Consider the following 17,403-nt stretch of genomic DNA (forward strand, 5'->3'; position numbering starts at 1 on the left):
CAAGAGACGTGACCAGTCTCCCCCCACACACACTCTCTGGGGTCTCTCATACATCTCAGTACAGGGGGCTTCACTCTCATCTTTATTCACAGATCCCGGAGACACCAGACACATTCAGAGAGATGCCAAAGCTGAGGAGGAGGAAGAAGGACATGTGAAGAATAAAGAGGAGGAAGAGGCTCTGGAGATTAGAATTGGTGAGTTGATCACAATAATAAAATGGACCTGTCAGAAAGTTTGCACACCCTTGGTTCTTAATATCACGTATTTCCCAGTTTAACATTATCAACGACTGAGGTTGAGGGCTTTGGTTTTCTCTTTTCATGAAGCCAACCATACATCTTGCCAAAATGCCTCCCAGGTCTGGCGCATTCTTTGGTTGACTAGCAATAACTGCATGGGATCACCTCAAAGTTCCTCAATAACGCTTAGGTCGGGGGAGATTATGATGGCCACTTCACTTTATTTTTTCTGCAGCCACAGAAAGATCGCCTTCATGCCTTAATAGTGTTTTAAGAAACTTATAAAAGTGCTAAGTGCAGTAATCCTGTGCTGTGTAAATCGCTTCTCGGCCTTTTGGCTAAGATCAAGTGTAGTATCTGTTCTTATCAGTTGGTATGGGCCTTAGCTAGTACCAGTATGACCGAAACCCGGAGCGCTCTGAGTATTGAGGTATGGGAAGTAGGTCATCTGGGAAAGCATGTGGGGCCCGCCGCCTTCTGATTCGAATGGGTTGAACTGTCCTAACCAGTTTGAAGGGAGCGGGAAGCCGGTTCGGGGGGGCCGGTGGAACTGCTCCTGGATGTAATGGGCTGAGGAACAGGATGGCGAGGGGAGGGCTTTCTCTCCTGGGTTTTGATCTGGCTTTTGTGGCGAGCCTGTCCCCAGTTGTAGGTAAGCTCTCTCTAAGCTGTCCAGGTTCTGATGTCTGCTGGTGGGGATAGGCTACACTCGGTCTGGCCGGGGGCTGAGATTGAAAAAGCCCGTAGTGTAAGTGCCCCTGGGGTGGCAGCCCAGGGGTGCCTTAATTTCTCACTGGTGAGGGGCAGCTCGCCTTGAGTTCTTTTGGCACCTTGGTCACTGCACTATGCACACCTTTTTCACACCTGCCTCTTGGGACAGGCCTTTTGGCTTGCACCAGAGGAATTTTTTATTCCGGCTGGAAGGCCTGCCTTGGTTCCTCACATGGCACCATTGCACTTTCCCCACTTCCCCTTCCCCACTTTTATGTTTTGTCTGTCTTTTTATTTGGAGTTTGTCACCTGCACTTTCACCTTTTTTCTTTATTTGCACAGACTGGAGTGTGTGGGTCCTCGGGCCCTGCCTTAAGTCTTGGGAGGGGGTGGATATGGCCTTTTGGCTTAGTTCGCCCTCTCCCATGGGGTCTCCCTTCGGGGGAGCCCTACTTAGTACTCGGTGGGGGCTGTTTCGGCAGTCCCCCTGAAGAACGGGGTCTGTCTGGTTTCGGCCAGACAGACCATGAGTACCTTGTGTCCCTGTCAGGAGTCTTGCGCCCCGGGGGACTGAGGTTTCGGGTCCTACCTCTTCGGAGGGAAGACCATTCGATTTCGCACACCCTGTGCTTTTTTGTGTTCTCACCTTGTGTGTGTGCACTTTTTTATGCACCGGGTGGAGTCTTTTGAGTGTGTTGCACACGCTACGGGCTTTAAAAAAAAAAAAAAAAAAAAAAAAAAAAAGATCGCCTTCATGCCTCACAGTTGGGATGGTGTGCATCTTTTTATAGGATTGTTGCTCTCCAAACACAGCATTTATGGTTGTGTGAATGGTCTCATCACTCCATCTGATTTTGTTCCAGAAGCTTGAGGCTTCTCCAGGTGCAGTTTGTTGTATTTTTTAGCACTCTGCACTCTACAAAAGTAGAAGTTATTACATTATGTTTTTTTTTTTTTTTTTACATTTGGTGTATTTTGGCACCAGCTTGTCCTTACTAGATGGAACTTGCTCCTCCATGACATCTACTTGGTCTTCAGTCTCGTTGGTATCCATTTCAGCCTTGAAACTGTATTCCCAGTACATCTTAATGGAGCAACGAGAGGTACAAATAGTGAACATGGATTCCAATCCAAGACTTTTTAACTCCCAGATGCTATATAATCTGGCTGTCAGGTCACCTGTGGCCAGGTGACAACTGCACCCTGTTGGGGACAGGGGTGCACCACAAGGTAGTGAACCCAATAGCTGACTGCTGCGGATGGACAGGAAACATGAGCCCAAGATTCCCCAGGGCGCAGTCTAAGGCCCAGCAGGTGTTCACCAGAGCCTCTAATGGTGAGGATGGCCTTGGCTGCAGCTGGACCCAGGTCGTGGTCCCTGGGGTCCCCCAGGTCACGCTCCATACGGAGAGAGGGGAAGCAGCCACTCAGGACACAAGGGATAGTGATGGGTAAGCCGAGGTTGGGGCAATCAGGCAGACGAGGGTAACCAAGAGACAGGTCAGGGTCACAGGCAAACAGGAGTAGTCAGAGACGAGCCAAAATCAGTACACAGCAAGGTAGACGTAGCACACGGCAGACAGGAACACAAGCTAACAAACAAAGTTGAACAGCAAAGCAGACCTGCAGTGCACTAGTTAATATAGACTTCCTGGAATGGCAGGTGGTGGGGCCATTCAGGGAGGAGAAATTATAAAAGGCAGGCAGAAAGAGAGTCAGGCCTCTAATGGAGACATGGAGGAGAAGGTAAGCTACCAAACACTATTGCATGTCTCTTGGATGATAGTGAAGCCATTAGGGCGCTTTTTATACTTGCTTCAAAATGTGGCATTGGACACACTTTGTAAAGCATTCTATATGCCAATCAAAGCGCCTGTCACTGAATAAAATGTATAAAAGAAGAAAATGGTCACACACCACCACGGAATCTGATGAAGAAAAGTTTCTTTATTCACATAAGTGGTACAAGGTACAGCAGGGTAGGACAGTCAACGCGTTTCATGTGACTGCTACGTGCTTGTTCACTACCAGTGAGCAAGTAGGGAACAAGCACATATCAGTCCTGTGAAACGCGTCTACTGTCCTAACCTGCTGTACCTTGTACCACTTTTGTGAATAAAGGAACTTTTCTTCATTGGATTCCCTGGTGGTGTGCGACCATTTTCTTCTTTTATGGTTCTCCTGGTGGCAAGCCGAGGTTCAGCACCCACCTTGAATCGTGGACTTTGACTAGCCTGAGCGGTGTTATTTCTCTTCACTGAATAAAATGGTTACCTTACAGTCCTGTTCACACAGGACTGCTTCGCTTCATAAATAAAACCCCATGTCGCTTTCTTGGTGCTTCAAAGCATCTCCAAAGCCTCTGTAGAAGTCTGTGACAATGTTCGCTAACAGCACCTGCAGAAATTTAAGTGGCTTTTATTCAGCGTTAGCTTCGCTTTGTTTTTGGAGGTATTGCAGGTATAAGATATCCCAGAATGCACTGTGAAACCAACAAGCAAACTGTAAAGACATCATCAGCAGTCACTTCCGGTTAATGTGTATATATTATGGGAGTGTCTGGTGCAGAAATCACATCTGGTGTGCAGCGTGGAGCAGCAGGGAGGTGAGCGGGGTCCGACCTGGAGCGAAGCAACTAGCAGACTGCACGCGTGATATGCAATATGGGAACGCAATAGTGGAAGGTGAACAGGACTGGAGAGAGAGGACTGAGCGGTGGAGTATCAGCAGAACTGGGGGACCGGAGCAGGATAAACTAGCTAGCAGATCTCACACATGATGTACAGCATTGGAGCAATATAGCAGAAGGTGAGCATGGACCAGAGAGAGGGGAGGATCAGAAAATCAGAGGATTAGCAGGGCTGGGGGTTACTACTGAGTGGAGGATCAGTAAATCTAGGGGTTGATACGGAGAGGGGGATCAGCAAAGCTGGGGGTTTTTACTGAGCAGGGGATCAGCAGAGCTGGGGGTTACTACTGGGTGGGGGATCAGTAGAGCTAGGGGTTGATACGGAGAGGGGGATCAGCAAAGCTGGGGGTTACTTCTGAGCAGGGAATCAGCAGAGCTGGGAGTTACTACTGAATGGGGGATCAGCAAATCTGGGCATTACTACTGAGTGGGGCATCAGCACAGCTGGGGGTACTACTGAGCAGGGGATCAGCTGAATGAGGGCACTAATAAGCTGGGGATCTGCTAAACGATGGTACTAATAAGCTGGAGATCTGCTAAATGATGGTACTAATAAGCTGGGGATCTGCTAAATGATGGTACTAATAAACTGGGGATCTGCTAAATGATGGTACTAATAAGCTGGAGATCTGCTAAACGAAGGGACTAATAAGCTGAAGATCTGCTAAACGATGGTACTAATAAGCTGGAGATCTGCTATACGATGGTACTAATAAGCTGGGGATCTGCTAAATGATGGTACTTATAAGCTGGGGATCTGCTAAACGATGGTACTAATAAGCTGGGAATCTGCTAAACGACAGTACTAATAAGCTGGAGATCTGCTAAACGAAGGGACTAATAAACTGGAGATCTGCTATACGATGATATTAATAAGCTAGAGATCTGCTAAACTATGGTACTATAAGCTGGAGATCTGCTATACGATGGCACTAATAAGCTGGAGATCTGCTAAACGATGGTACTAATAAGCTGGAGATCTGCTAAACCATGGTACTAATAAGCTGGAGATCTGCTAAACGATGGCACTAATAAGCTGGGGATCTGCTAAGCGATGGTACTAATAAGCTGGAGATCTGCTAAACTAAGGGACTAATAAGCTGGAGATCTGCTATACGATGATATTAATAAGCTGTGAATCTGCTAAACGATGGTACTAATAAGCTGGAGATCTGCTAAACTATGGTACTAATAAGCTGGAGATCTGCTAAACTAAAGGACTAATAAGCTGGGGATCTGCTAAGCGATGGCACTAATAAACTGGAAATCTGCTAAACTAAGGGACTAATAAACTGGGGATCTGCTAAACAATGGTACTAATAAGCTAGAGATCTGGTAAATGATGGTACTAACAAGCTGGGGATCTGCTGAGTGGGGGTACTAATAAGCTGGGGTTCCCCTTGGCCCTTTAAAACAAATAAAAAATCAACACACAGGGCATTTGTCAAGCTTCAAAAAAGCCTGAAAAAAAGCATAAAAAACCCATAAAAAGCAGGTTGAAGCGGTAGGCTCTTTAATGTGTGTTAAAGTCAAAGCAAGTGAAAATGAGCCCTTACTGACCTCACAATTCCAAAAAGAAATGGCTGTTGTGTTATTCGTTCACAATATGAATGCATGCATTTTTACTGTAATTATTACATTTCTATAGAACAATTTTAACATTGCACTTACATGGCCCTATGTCAATTTCTAAAAGGGGAACCTGGTAACCAAAACCCCCCAGAGAGATGTCCTACTCCTCTATATTCCTGGGATTCCACACAAGAACATCGAAACATCACTCGGGATGATGAGGTAAATTGATTTTTTTTTTTTGAAGGGGGGGAGGGGGGATATTTAAAGTGTTACTAAACCCAGGAGCCTGCATTCACTATATCTGGTTTCCCCAGGACTCTGCATTCACTATATCTGGTCTCCCCAGGACTCTGCATTCACTATATCTGGTCTCCCCAGGACTCTGCATTCACTATATTTGATCTCCCCAGGAGCCTGCATTCACTATATCTGGTCTCCCCAGGAGCCTACATTCACTATATCTTCACTATATCTGCTCTCTCCAGGAGCCTGCAGTCACTATATCTGGTCTCCCCAGGAGCCCTGCATTCACTATATCTGATCTCCCCAGGAGCCTGCAGTCAATATATCTGCTCTCCCCAGGAGCCTGCAGTCACTATATCTGGTCTCCCCAGGAGCCTGCATTCACTATATCTGATCTCCCCAGGAGTCTGCAGTCAATATATCTGGTCTCCCCAGGAGCCTGCATTCACTATATCTGGTCTTCCCAGGAGCCTGCAGTCACTATATCTGGTCTTCCCAGGAGCCTGCAGTCACTATATCTTGTACACAGAACATGGGAATGCAATAGTTTTAGTAACAATAAACTGCTAAATACCTTTTCTCATTAGCGGTATGTCCACTTCAATACAGGGTCCTTTCATCTTGCTGGGAGGCAGAAAGGACATTGGTTCTTGGAAAACGGGCTGTGGTCGACTGCCGGGCTGCAGCCTCCCTCTCTGGATCTCTAGTTATCTGTAGATTCCCCAACCTACCTTGGTGCCTCATAGCTCCCATAGTGCTCCCAACCTGCCATAAATGTCTGTGTGGCACCCAGTAAGAGACTGGGTGCCACTCAGTCTCTCACAGTGTCTCCCAGCTTGCTACAGTGCCTCCAACCCGTCAGAGTGCCCCAACCTTTCAACAGTGTCCCACAGTGCCTCTCAACCTCCCACGGTGCCTCCTAGCACCCACAGTGCTCCCCAGCCTCCGACAGTGCCCTGCAACACCTTAAAGCCCCTTGAACAGACCCCAGCTGCTCCAGAAACCTCATCTGCTACAGGCCTATTTAGTCTGCTGCAGAGTCTCCTAACCCCCTCAGGAACCCCCCATACCCTCTACAGTGACACCAAAAATGCATCCAAATCCTTCCAACATTTTAATACATATTTTCAAATCTTATACTTTTATTTTGTGTATATTCTGTTCTCTTTGTATTGCTTTCTTATGTTAAATCCCTGGTGTTACCACCAGTCCATCTGCTTTCCTCTTAAAAACTGACCACAGGCATGAGACACAGCGTGGTCAGTTTCCTAGCTGTGCTGGGAACTGAGCCTGCTCTCCTCCAATGGTCAGACTTGTCCGGGCACACGCACCCCCCCCCCACACAGTCATTCACTGGGAAGTTCAGTGTCCTGCAGTTTCTTCACCCTCACCTCTCTATTTATATATTTACATGGTGATTGTATAACCACTTTTTTTTTCTCAAATCTTACCAAGTATCCACTTTGAGCTCCAACCAATGCGGATCTTTGAGTTCGCTTCAGCATGTGAGACCAATGATTTTATTTGTATCATTTTTCACTATTCAGGATGAAAGTTTCATCAAAGTTAAGGTAGAAGAAGAACCAGAAGAGCCCTCTGTGAGGGCAGAAGAGTCACCTAAGGAGGAGGAAATTCCTCCAGAGATCGGCACAGGTGAATAATAAACACTAAATCTAAATGTGACGAGACCCTTGCTCGCTCCCTTCCGCTCTCCCGACACTCCTCTGCTACCAGTGAGTCAGCTTGCAGATCGCAACGTCTGATGGTTCGCTCAACCAAGGCTCCGGGATCTGAACTAAAGCTATGTGCCGTTCGGAATCCATTAGAACAAACACCAGGCAGGCTGTATGTAAGTTCAATAGGACGACATTTATTGGAAGTACACAACACACTTTTATACAGAATTTAGAACATCCTGCCCCCAACAACCGCTTTCCCATTGGTCAATTGCAAAGTACATGCCGTTCTCCTTAAGGTCCTCCTTAGCCATGCAAATGAGGACTTGAAAATGAGTCAGCAGGGATTGGTCAGATAGCTTGATTAGAAGGACTGTTATGTGTAATGAGACAGAAGCCCCCAGGGGACAATCAATGTACACAACAGCCAGACACAGAACAATGGTTCCATAACGAGCCCCCAATACACATTACTCTGAGTGTCAATACATCCCTTAGCAGACAACAGGTGGGTTCATTAGCACACCCGACAATAGGTGAATGGAAAGCCAACTCAGACAAAAGCAACATTGTTAGACAGTCAGTCTTCTCATTGAACTTCCTGGAATGACCATATTAGGAGTTGTACTTCCTGGTCAGAGACCTCATGGCAAATGGGAACAAATTTCAATATTTCTACATGGAGACCTTGCTGACAAATATGAAGCAATCCAAACCATCACCTGTCTGTCCTTAAATTCCAGTGACGGTGAACACCATCACACTAAACTAAACAGGTACCTCTTCCAGTAGGGTTGCTGCAGCGTTTCGAGTGAAACTTCGTCTGCCCCCTTCCTCGACATATCACAGGTCCCAGAAGACTGCAGGACCATTTACAAAGCATAGTGCGGCTCGCACACACACAGTAGGAAACTGGTTGTGAAGCTGCAAGGCTTTACTGTGGGTTTCCCTTAGTTAAGATGTTGGTGCCGTGACCCAAAGCCAATTTAAGAATCGGCTCAGGTGAGGACAGTGCTGGATCCCTGGACAGGTAAGTGTCCATATATTAAAAGTCTGCAGATGCAGTATTTGCCAACCAGGGGTCTTTGGTGAGCTGAACGCAAAGTGATGTACGTAGCATTGAGAAGACCCTGGACCAGAAGGGTCCCTGCATTGGACAGGTCCACCAAATATGAAGAATATTTCCAGTGGTTTGGTATCCTCAAAAACAAAGTCCCATGTCTCCAGGGATCGTGTGGGCTAATCTCGGAGGGACCATGTACCGCCTGGTCATCACTTAGTAGGCTGATTCAAGTGTGGTTATATTAATGGTGCAGGAATTAGTAGAGGACCAAATGGCCTGCCAGTCCGGGAGCGATTTGTGGAGTACCAAGGGTTGTAAGAATGATGAACATATACAACTGGGCCAGAGAATCACCCATGTACCACTGAAAAATGAGCAACAGGAATGCGTATTCCTCATCAGATGACACATATCCTGTATGTTAAGCCTCCAAAAAGAGGTAGTGAAACTAAAGAGGATTCATGCCCATGAGGAGGGGGCTAAAAGGATAATAACGTAAGGTGGTGAACCCTGTGAAATATGGCTTGTGTAGGCATAGACAGTGTAGGAAGTGAGAGCAGGGGTAACTAGGAGAAGAAAAAGAGAAAAGAAAGGGAAAAAAAAGGAGGGGGTAGGGGATGGTTCAGAGCAAGATCAGAGCTGATCCCACACCTTGGGACGAGTCCCTAGATCACATGTGTCAAACACAAGGCCTGCGGGCTGAATCTGGGCCATTTCATGTGGCTTCACATTTCTCCTGCAGCTGCGGCACTCCCCTCGTCTCCACCCTCACCTTGTCTTAGCAGTCTGCAGTAGAGAGGAGGACAGAACTCCTCCACCAGATCCTGCTCTTCTTTGTGCAGCCGTGTAGTGGCTTGCCTCTGCAACCCCCCCCAATCTCAGCGGTCGGTAGCAGAGAGGAGACCATAACTCCTCCTACAGATCCTTCTGCTCTCTGTGCACCCCCTGATCCCCCCTTCCCTGGGCTCACCATTCAGTTCAGCAGACTCCAGGCAGCTGACTGCAGCCACTCTGGTCCTCCTCCAGACCCTGCACTTTCTGCGATTTTATGCGGGACTGCGACATCCCCCCCTTCCCTGGGCTCACCATTCAGTTCAGCAGACTCTGGCAGCTGACTCCAGCCACTCTGGTCCTCCTCCAGACCCTGCACTTTCTGCGATTTTATGCGGGACTGCGACATTGCGTGGACAGATCGGACCCCTAACTGACATTTTTGACACTTTTGGGGGGACCAGTGACATTACTACAGTAATCAGTGCTAAAAAAAATATACACTGTTACTGTAATAATGACACTGGCAGGGAAGGGGTTAATACGGTGGGTAATCAAGGGGTGGGCCTTGGGGAGTGATTCTAACTGGTGGGGCGTGGCTTCTGAAATGACCATAGAGACATGTGATCCTATATAGAAGGATCACATGGGCTCTGATCATTTCAGGGAGAAGGACAGTTGGCTGTGTTTACAACAGTTGACCGTCCTTCTCTCTCTACCCCTGAAGAAGAAGTTGTTAGTCACTTCGAAACGCGTTGGGTACTTACCTCCTGTCCACTGTGGTTATCTCTTGCATTTTGTGATGTACATTGTACACTGCTTGCTTATTTTTAACATTGTTATATGTATATTTATTGAATAAAGTTCCATTTATATTATTATGATTTGTTTGAAGTGCCTACAAAGTCCCACCCCCCTTGTTTTGTTCTCTCTCAGCGGGGAACGATCGCGGGTGTCAGGCAGCAATCAGAGCCGCCTGACCCGTGCATCGGCTTCCCTGCTGCCGAGTGGGGGCGGGAACGGCGCGCGCTCGCCCCCCTAGCTTTCCGCGCGTGACCGACATAGGTCTACGTCGGTTTGCGCAGGAGAGCCACCCATGGAGGGAAGGGGTTAAACCAGTGGGTGATCAAGGGGTGGGCCTAGAGGAGTGATTCTAACTGTGGGGGGGGGCGTGGCTTCTGAAATGACCATAGAGACATGTGATCCTATATAGAAGGATCACATGGGCTCTATGATTATTTCAGGGAGAAGAACGGTCGGCTGTGTTTACAACAGTCGACCATTCTTCTCTCTCAGCGGGGAACGATCGTGGGTGTCAGGCAGCAATCGGAGCCGCCTGACCCGTGCATCGGCTTCCCTACTGCCGAGTGGGAGCGGGAACGGCGCGCGCTCGCCCCCTAGCTTTCTGCGCGACCGACGTAGGTCTACTTCGGTTTGCGCAGGAGAGCCACCCTGGAGGGAAGGGGTTAACCCTGTGGGTGATCAAGGGGTGGGCCTAGGGGAGTGATTCTAACTGTGGGGGGCGTGGCTTCTGAAAAGACCATAGAGACATGTGATCCTATATAGAAGGATCACATGGGCTCTATGATTATTTTGAGGAGAAGAACGGTCAGCTGTGTTTACAACAGTCGACCGTTCTTCTCTCTCAGCGGAGAGCGATCGCAGGTGTCAGGCAGCAATCGGAGCCGCCTGACCCGTGCATTGGCTTCCCTGCTGCCAAGTTGGGGCGGGAACGGCGCGCGCTTGCCCCCTAGCTTTCCGCGTGTGACCAACGTAGGTCTACGTCGGTTTGCGCAGGAGAGCCACCCTGCTGCAGTAAAAAGGCGGCGGGTGGTCGGGAAGTGGTTCAACTGATTAGCCGCACACTGATCAAGCTCACGGTTGAGCAGTGCCTCGTATGGGCTTTTTGGGGATAGTGGCTTCCAAAACCGTGTAGATTAGTTGGTATACTGGCATCCAAAATCTTTAACCTTGAATGTCCCCACCGCTCATGTACCAAGGTACCACAACATTTGTTTTGTTTTTTTAATCACATTGTAACTGTTTATTGATACTGGTTTCTTTAAAAAAAAATTATTTTCTTTTGGTTTCCTTCAGATGGACGATACAGAAGGTACCACACGGGAAAACATTCAGTTTCCTCCTTAGATGGTGAAATTGAAGAGGATGACATAACAGAATCTTCTGAGGAGAGCCTCACGACTTCAAATCATGGCAAAAGAATTCCTGGACGCTCAGATCCTCGCACAGCTGGTAGACGGGGTAAAACTTTCCCTTGTTCCGAATGTGGTGAATGTTTTACCCAGAAGGCAAACCTCACCTCACATCGGAGATGTCACAAAAATAAGAAGATCTTTCCATGTTCTGAATGTGGGAAAAGTTATTCTCTGAAACAGCAACTCGTCAGACACATGAAGATCCACACGGGGGAGAAGCCCTTTTCCTGTTCCGAATGCGGAAGATGTTTTACTGAAAAATGCATACTAGTTAAACATCAGAGAACTCACTCCGGGGAGAAGCCGTTTTCATGCTCGGAATGTGGGAAGTGTTTTCCGAGCAGAAGAAATCTTGTCTTACATCAGATGACTCATACGGGGGAAAAGCCCTTTTCATGTTCGGAGTGCGGAAAGTGTTTTTACTATAAGTCAAATCTTACCACGCATGAGAAAGTTCACACGCAAGTGAAGCCATATTCATGCTCTGAATGCGGTAAATGTTTTTCACACCGGTCATCTCTTATCGATCACGAAAAAGTTCACACGGGCGAGAAGCCGTATACATGTACGGAATGCGGAAGGAGCTTTTCCCACAAATCTTCTCTTAACACTCACGGAAAGGTTCACACAGGGGAGAAGCCGTATTCATGCTCCGAGTGTGGGAAATGCTTTTCCCACAAATCATCTGTTATCAAGCACGAAAAACTGCATGGAGGGGAGAAGCCGTTTTCGTGCATGGAGTGCGGGAAATGTTTTTCCTTAAAGTCAAGTCTTGTGGAACATGAAAAATTGCACACGGGGTTAAAGCCGTATTCGTGCTCCGAATGTGGCAAAACGTTCTCCTTGAAATCAAATCTCACCAAACACAAAAGGGTTCACACAGGGGAGAAGCCATATTCATGTTCTGAATGTGAGAGACGGTTTTCCAATAAGTCCTGCTTTATATCTCATATCAATTCTCATGGGGCAGAATCTGAAGTAAGAGGTGGAAGCTGAGTTTGGGTAGGAACATATACACCAAATGACCAAAAGTATATGGATGCCCCTCCATATTATGGCGTTCAGGTGTTTAGAGGGAAAGGAACTGGTAATGTTAACGCATACCATTGTGTGTTTATAGCCTTGATAGTCCATGCACACAAAGCCAGGTCCAAAAAAAAACTCATAGTTTTCCCAATGTGATGTGGAGGAACTCAAATGGCTGACCCAACCCAGGTCTTCCCAACCAACATCCCTACCTGACCTTACAGATGTTCTTTCCCATGAATAGGCACACATTCCCACAAACACACATGAAAACTTTGTGGAAAGCCTCCCCAGAAGAGCGGGTGGAAAGCCTCCCCAGAAGAGCGGGTGGAAAGCCTCCCCAGAAGAGCGGAGGTTGTTCTAGATGCAACGAGAAGCCAATTTCATAATAATGCTCATGATTTTGAAATGGAAGATCCAACAGGCTCATATACATGGCAAGGCCTGAGGTCCACAAACTTTGAGCCATATTGTATAGTTGTCCTGTGTATATATATTGGGCGGGAAAAAGTCTTAGGACTAAAAGAGAACACATCTTACTAGTTTTATATCATTTTAAATGAATACCCAGCTTTGTTGAAAATGAATAAAAAAAAACTAGGTCTCCTAAATAAGGATTTCAGAAAACTTTATTTAACCACTTAAGCCCCGGAAGATTTGGCTGCTCAATGACCAGGCCCTATTTTGCTATTCGGCACTGCGTGACTTAAACGGACAATTGCGCAGTCGTGCGACGCTGTACTCAAATGAAATTGGCGTTCTTTCTTTCCCACAAACAGAGCTTTCTTTTGGTGGCATTTGATCACCTGTGCGATTTTTATTTTTTGCGCTATAAACAAAAAAAGAGCGCCAATTTTGAAAAAAATAATATTTTCACATTTTTTTATATGAAATGATCAAAAAAATGTAAAAATCTAAATTTTTTAACATTTTAGGCCAATTTGTTTTCTACTACATATTTTTGGAAAAAAAAAAATCGCAATAGGCGTATTTTGATTAGTTTGCGCAAAAGTTATTGCGTTTACTAACTAAGGGAAAGATTTATGTCATTGTTATTTTTTAACTAGTAATGGCGGCGATCTGCGTTTTTTTTTGTGGGACTGCGACATTGCGGCGGACAGATCTAACATTTTGACTAACATTTTTGACACTTTTGGGGGTACCAGTGACATTACTGCAGTAATCAGTGCTATAAATATGCACTGTTACTGTAAAAATGACACTGGCAGGGAAGGGGTTAACTTTATTAGTGATCAAGGGGTTAAGTGTGTCCCTAGGGGCGTGCTTCTAACTGTAAAGGGGCGTGGCTTTTGATGTAACCACAGAGACATACGATCCTACATAGCAGGATCGTATGATCTCTGAAGTTACACCAGGGAGAATGACAGGCGGCTTTGTTTACATCAGTCGTCTGTCTTTCTCCCTCTCCAGCGGGAGATCGCGAGTGACGACCGGTGGACATCGGAGCCGCCGGTCACTCGCGCGGGGATGGCCATGAACGAGTGGGGGCGGGAGCGTGCCTCCGGCGGCGCGCGCTCGCCACCTACAGGCTCCTGGGCGAGCGACGTAGTACTACGTCGCTTTGCCCAGGAGGGGCTGACTGCCGCAGTAAATATACTGTGGGCGGTCGGCAAGTGGTTAAGAGGGACAGAAAGTGATGGAAAAGCTCTCAAATAACAGTAAAAACCAGATGGGAGTTCTAATTTGTTCCCTGCTATCTGAAGTTTAAAAATGGTTTTGGCTTGACATCCACTTTAAAGGTTGACTCTAGGAATACGAAAAAACTAGGGATCGATCAATTATCGGCAACACTGATATATTGGGGGCCGATATGCACTTTCCCCGATATATCGGAATCGGCCTTTGTATTTACCGATATTTTGGGAAAGTGCATATACCAGGGTGATGCCTGCAGCTAGAGGGATCACCCCGATACCGGTGTCCATAGCCGACGGTCGGCTGACTTGTAATGACAACCGATGCCGATGAGAATCCGCTCGGCTGTCATTACAAGGAGCGGGAGGAGACGTTCTCCCCCTCCCGCCTCCTTCCACGGCTTGCCCCGGGTCTCCCGTCCCACTGGGAGACCCGGCAATCCTACCTGCACCTCCGCCGTCTGACCGTGTCTCCATTTTTTTGAAATTTTTTTAATGTCCGAAAATATCGGCCGATACCAATATCTGATGGCCAAGATATCGGTATTGGCGTTAAAAAAACTATATTGGTTGATCACTAGAAAAAACGTTCCCTTGGCAGTGGAGCTCCCCCTGTACTGTAAGAATTAAATGCTTACTTTTGCCTAGGGTACCAGTAAAAGTAGTTGTACTTACTTTATCCCTCACTTCCCTTGCAGCCGGTGCTCACCTCTTCTCTCTAGGGGAGAGAAACCTGTGGCTGGTCAGACTCTCTCCCACAGATTCACTGGGGTTCTTGGTTCGGATCCCAACTAGGACACTGCCTGCGTAGAGTTTGCATGTTCTCATGCTTGTGTGAGTTTCCTCAGGATACTCTGGTGTATTTCAACACTCTGGAGATCCACTAGGACTAATTTCAATAAAAATGAGGTGTGGTTACAGGTGAGGTCACTCTATTATATATCGACTAAACGCATTTCAAGGGATTGGCGTCAGGTGGGCATGGCTGGGATGTGAAGCTGAGAAGATGTGCTTTGCTCGAGCTCCGATCCTGCTTTTATCCTATCTGCTATTTGGGCTTCCTCCTACCCTCTCGGCACCCCTTATTTCATCACCCTCGGTTCCAAGAAGACCAGTGGTACCCAGTGGGTTCCTCCGCTGTCTCCTGGGAAGCTGCGCTCTCCTCTAAATCTTCGGGTACCTCTCACCGTCCCCTGGGTCAGCCGGCGGCCATCTTGGACACGAGGCCTACTCCACCAGCTATGTCTACCAGTACTCAGACGGATGCAGGCCCGAGCAGGTCGTTGGATCCATCGCCATCGGACACACTCATGGTCAAGATAGACTACTTGGCCACAGATATCAGCCTCATCAAGCATGACCTGGACAAGTTCCACTCCCGCATGTCGGCGGCGGAGGACCGCATCTCCCACCTAGAGGACACCACCAGGGCGGACTCCAGGGACCTCCACGACTCTGCAGGTTCAGGTCAAGGCGCTTCAGAACAAGGCAATTGACACCGAAAAGGGATTGACGTCATACAGTGCCTTGAAAAAGTATTCATACCCCTCGAAATTTACCACATTTTGTCACGTTACAACCAAAAACGTAAATGTATTTTATTGGGATTTTATGTGATAGACCGACACAAAGTGGCACATAATTGTGAAGTGGAAGGAAAATGATAAATGGTTTTCAAAATGTTTTACAAATAAATATGTGAAAAGTGTGGCGTGCATTTGTACAGTGAAGCCAACAACTACATTTAGCCTAACAGCCTGACAAAGTTTACTATATGCCTACTAGCCCAGATATGGTAAGTGGGGAAAGAAGGTGTTCTGCAGGCATGGTGAGTGGGGAAAGAAGGTGTTCTGCAGGCATAGTGAGTGGGGAAAGAAGGTGTTCTGCAGGCATGGTGAGCGGGGAAAGAAGGTGTTCTGCAGGCATGGTGAGTGGGGAAAGAAGGTGTTCTGCAGGCATGGTGAGTGGGGAAAGAAGGTGTTCTGCAGGCATGGTGAGTGGGGAAAGAAGGTGTTCTGCAGGCATGGTGGGTGGGGAAAGAAGGTGTTCTGCAGGCATGGTGGGTGGGGAAAGAAGGTGTTCTGCAGGCATGGTGAGTGGGGAAAGAAGGTGTTCTGCAGGCATGGTGGGTGGGGAAAGAAGGTGTTCTGCAGGCATGGTGGGTGGGGAAAGAAGGTGTTCTGCAGGCATGGTGAGTGGGGAAAGAAGGTGTTCTGCAGGCATGGTGGGTGGGGAAAGAAGGTGTTCTGCAGGCATGGTGGGTGGGGAAAGAAGGTGTTCTGCAGGCATGGTGGGTGGGGAAAGAAGGTGTTCTGCAGGCATGGTGAGTGGGGAAAGAAGGTGTTCTGCAGGCATGGTGGGTGGGGAAAGAAGGTGTTCTGCAGGCATGGTGAGTGGGGAAAGAAGGTGTTCTGCAGGCATGGTGGGTGGGGAAAGAAGGTGTTCTGCAGGCATGGTGAGTGGGGAAAGAAGGTGTTCTGCAGGCGTGGTGGGTGGGGAAAGAAGGTGTTCTGCAGGCGTGGTGGGTGGGGAAAGAAGGTGTTCTGCAGGCATGGTGGGTGGGGAAAGAAGGTGTTCTGCAGGCGTGGTGGGTGGGGAAAGAAGGTGTTCTGCAGGCGTGGTGGGTGGGGAAAGAAGGTGTTCTGCAGGCGTGGTGGGTGGGGAAAGAAGGTGTTCTGCAGGCGTGGTGGGTGGGGAAAGAAGGTGTTCTGCAGGCGTGGTGGGTGGGGAAAGAAGGTGTTCTGCAGGCGTGGTGGGTAGTGAGAGAAGGTGGGCTTCAGGTGTGGTGAGTGGGGAGAGAAGGCAGTGTGCAGGCATGATGGGTGCTGAGTAATAATGGGTTTCAGGCATGGTGGGTTGGGACAGAAGGTGGGTTGCAGGCACAAAGGGTGGTAAGTGGGTACTGAGAGAAGGGGGGCTGTCAAGGTATATATATATATATATTGTGACAGGAAGTCAGGTAAATCTATGGGTGTTGTCACAGACGGGAGATATATTTCTGCTTGGTTTAGACAATTCACCAATTACTATCAGGTGTCGGCTGCAGAGGTAGGCAGGAAGGTGTACGGAAGTTGAGAAAACTTTCAGCTGTTCAGAATGAGGCAATTAAGGCCTCTATAATTTGTCCAAAGGAAGTCTATTGATTGCTGTCTCCTGAGGCTGTGTAAGCTGGGGACATTTGAGTGTCTGCTGTAGGACCAGCAGTGTCTGCCCAACAGTAGGTTGGGAAGACTCCTTAGGTAGGTTCCGGTGTGTGAGAAGGTAGACGCCCACAGCGGCCAGGATTTATTTTGTGTTTTATTTTGATTTTTTGATGTTTTTGCTGCATGCACTTGTTTGACGAAATTGGAAGAATAAACCATAAACTGTTGTTTTCAATCACTCCTCGGCTATCTCCCTGTGTGCCGACCCCCCCCCCCCCCCCCAAAGGGGTTATCCACACCTGCTACCGAGCTAATCCCTCACAATATATATAGAAAAAATATTAGTAATATAAATGTAATAATTAAAAAACAAAATGGAAGGCTGTTCTCCTG

At 47.6% G+C, this 17,403-nt stretch overlaps 4 protein-coding genes across 5 annotated transcripts in view; 2 read left to right on the forward strand and 2 right to left on the reverse strand.

Annotated features, from left to right (window-relative positions):
* LOC309562685 (uncharacterized protein) overlaps positions 1-12,306 on the forward strand; it is a 30,117-nt gene extending 17,811 nt beyond the window's left edge. For both annotated transcript variants that reach the window (XM_082266966.1, XM_082266967.1), the window contains 4 exons: positions 93-197; positions 5,339-5,436; positions 7,008-7,113; positions 11,068-12,306. In XM_082266966.1, the coding sequence (XP_082123092.1) occupies positions 93-197; positions 5,339-5,436; positions 7,008-7,113; positions 11,068-12,182 (1,424 nt within the window). In that variant the 3' untranslated portion in view covers positions 12,183-12,306. The remainder of the gene's footprint in view (positions 1-92; positions 198-5,338; positions 5,437-7,007; positions 7,114-11,067) is intronic.
* Positions 1-17,403, reverse strand: part of LOC309564371 (uncharacterized protein) — a gene marked incomplete at its 3' end in the record, with an annotated part of 548,195 nt that overhangs the window by 249,425 nt on the left and 281,367 nt on the right. The window lies entirely within an intron of this gene.
* Positions 1-17,403, reverse strand: part of LOC309562771 (uncharacterized protein) — a 379,789-nt gene that overhangs the window by 84,072 nt on the left and 278,314 nt on the right. The window lies entirely within an intron of this gene.
* LOC309563391 (uncharacterized protein) overlaps positions 1-17,403 on the forward strand; it is a 134,833-nt gene that overhangs the window by 22,546 nt on the left and 94,884 nt on the right. The gene's annotated exons all lie outside the window — the stretch shown is intronic.

The sequence above is a fragment of the Pelophylax lessonae genome (genome assembly GCF_965119305.1).
Source record: "Pelophylax lessonae genome assembly, chromosome: 9".
NCBI classification, from domain to species: Eukaryota; Metazoa; Chordata; class Amphibia; order Anura; family Ranidae; genus Pelophylax; species Pelophylax lessonae.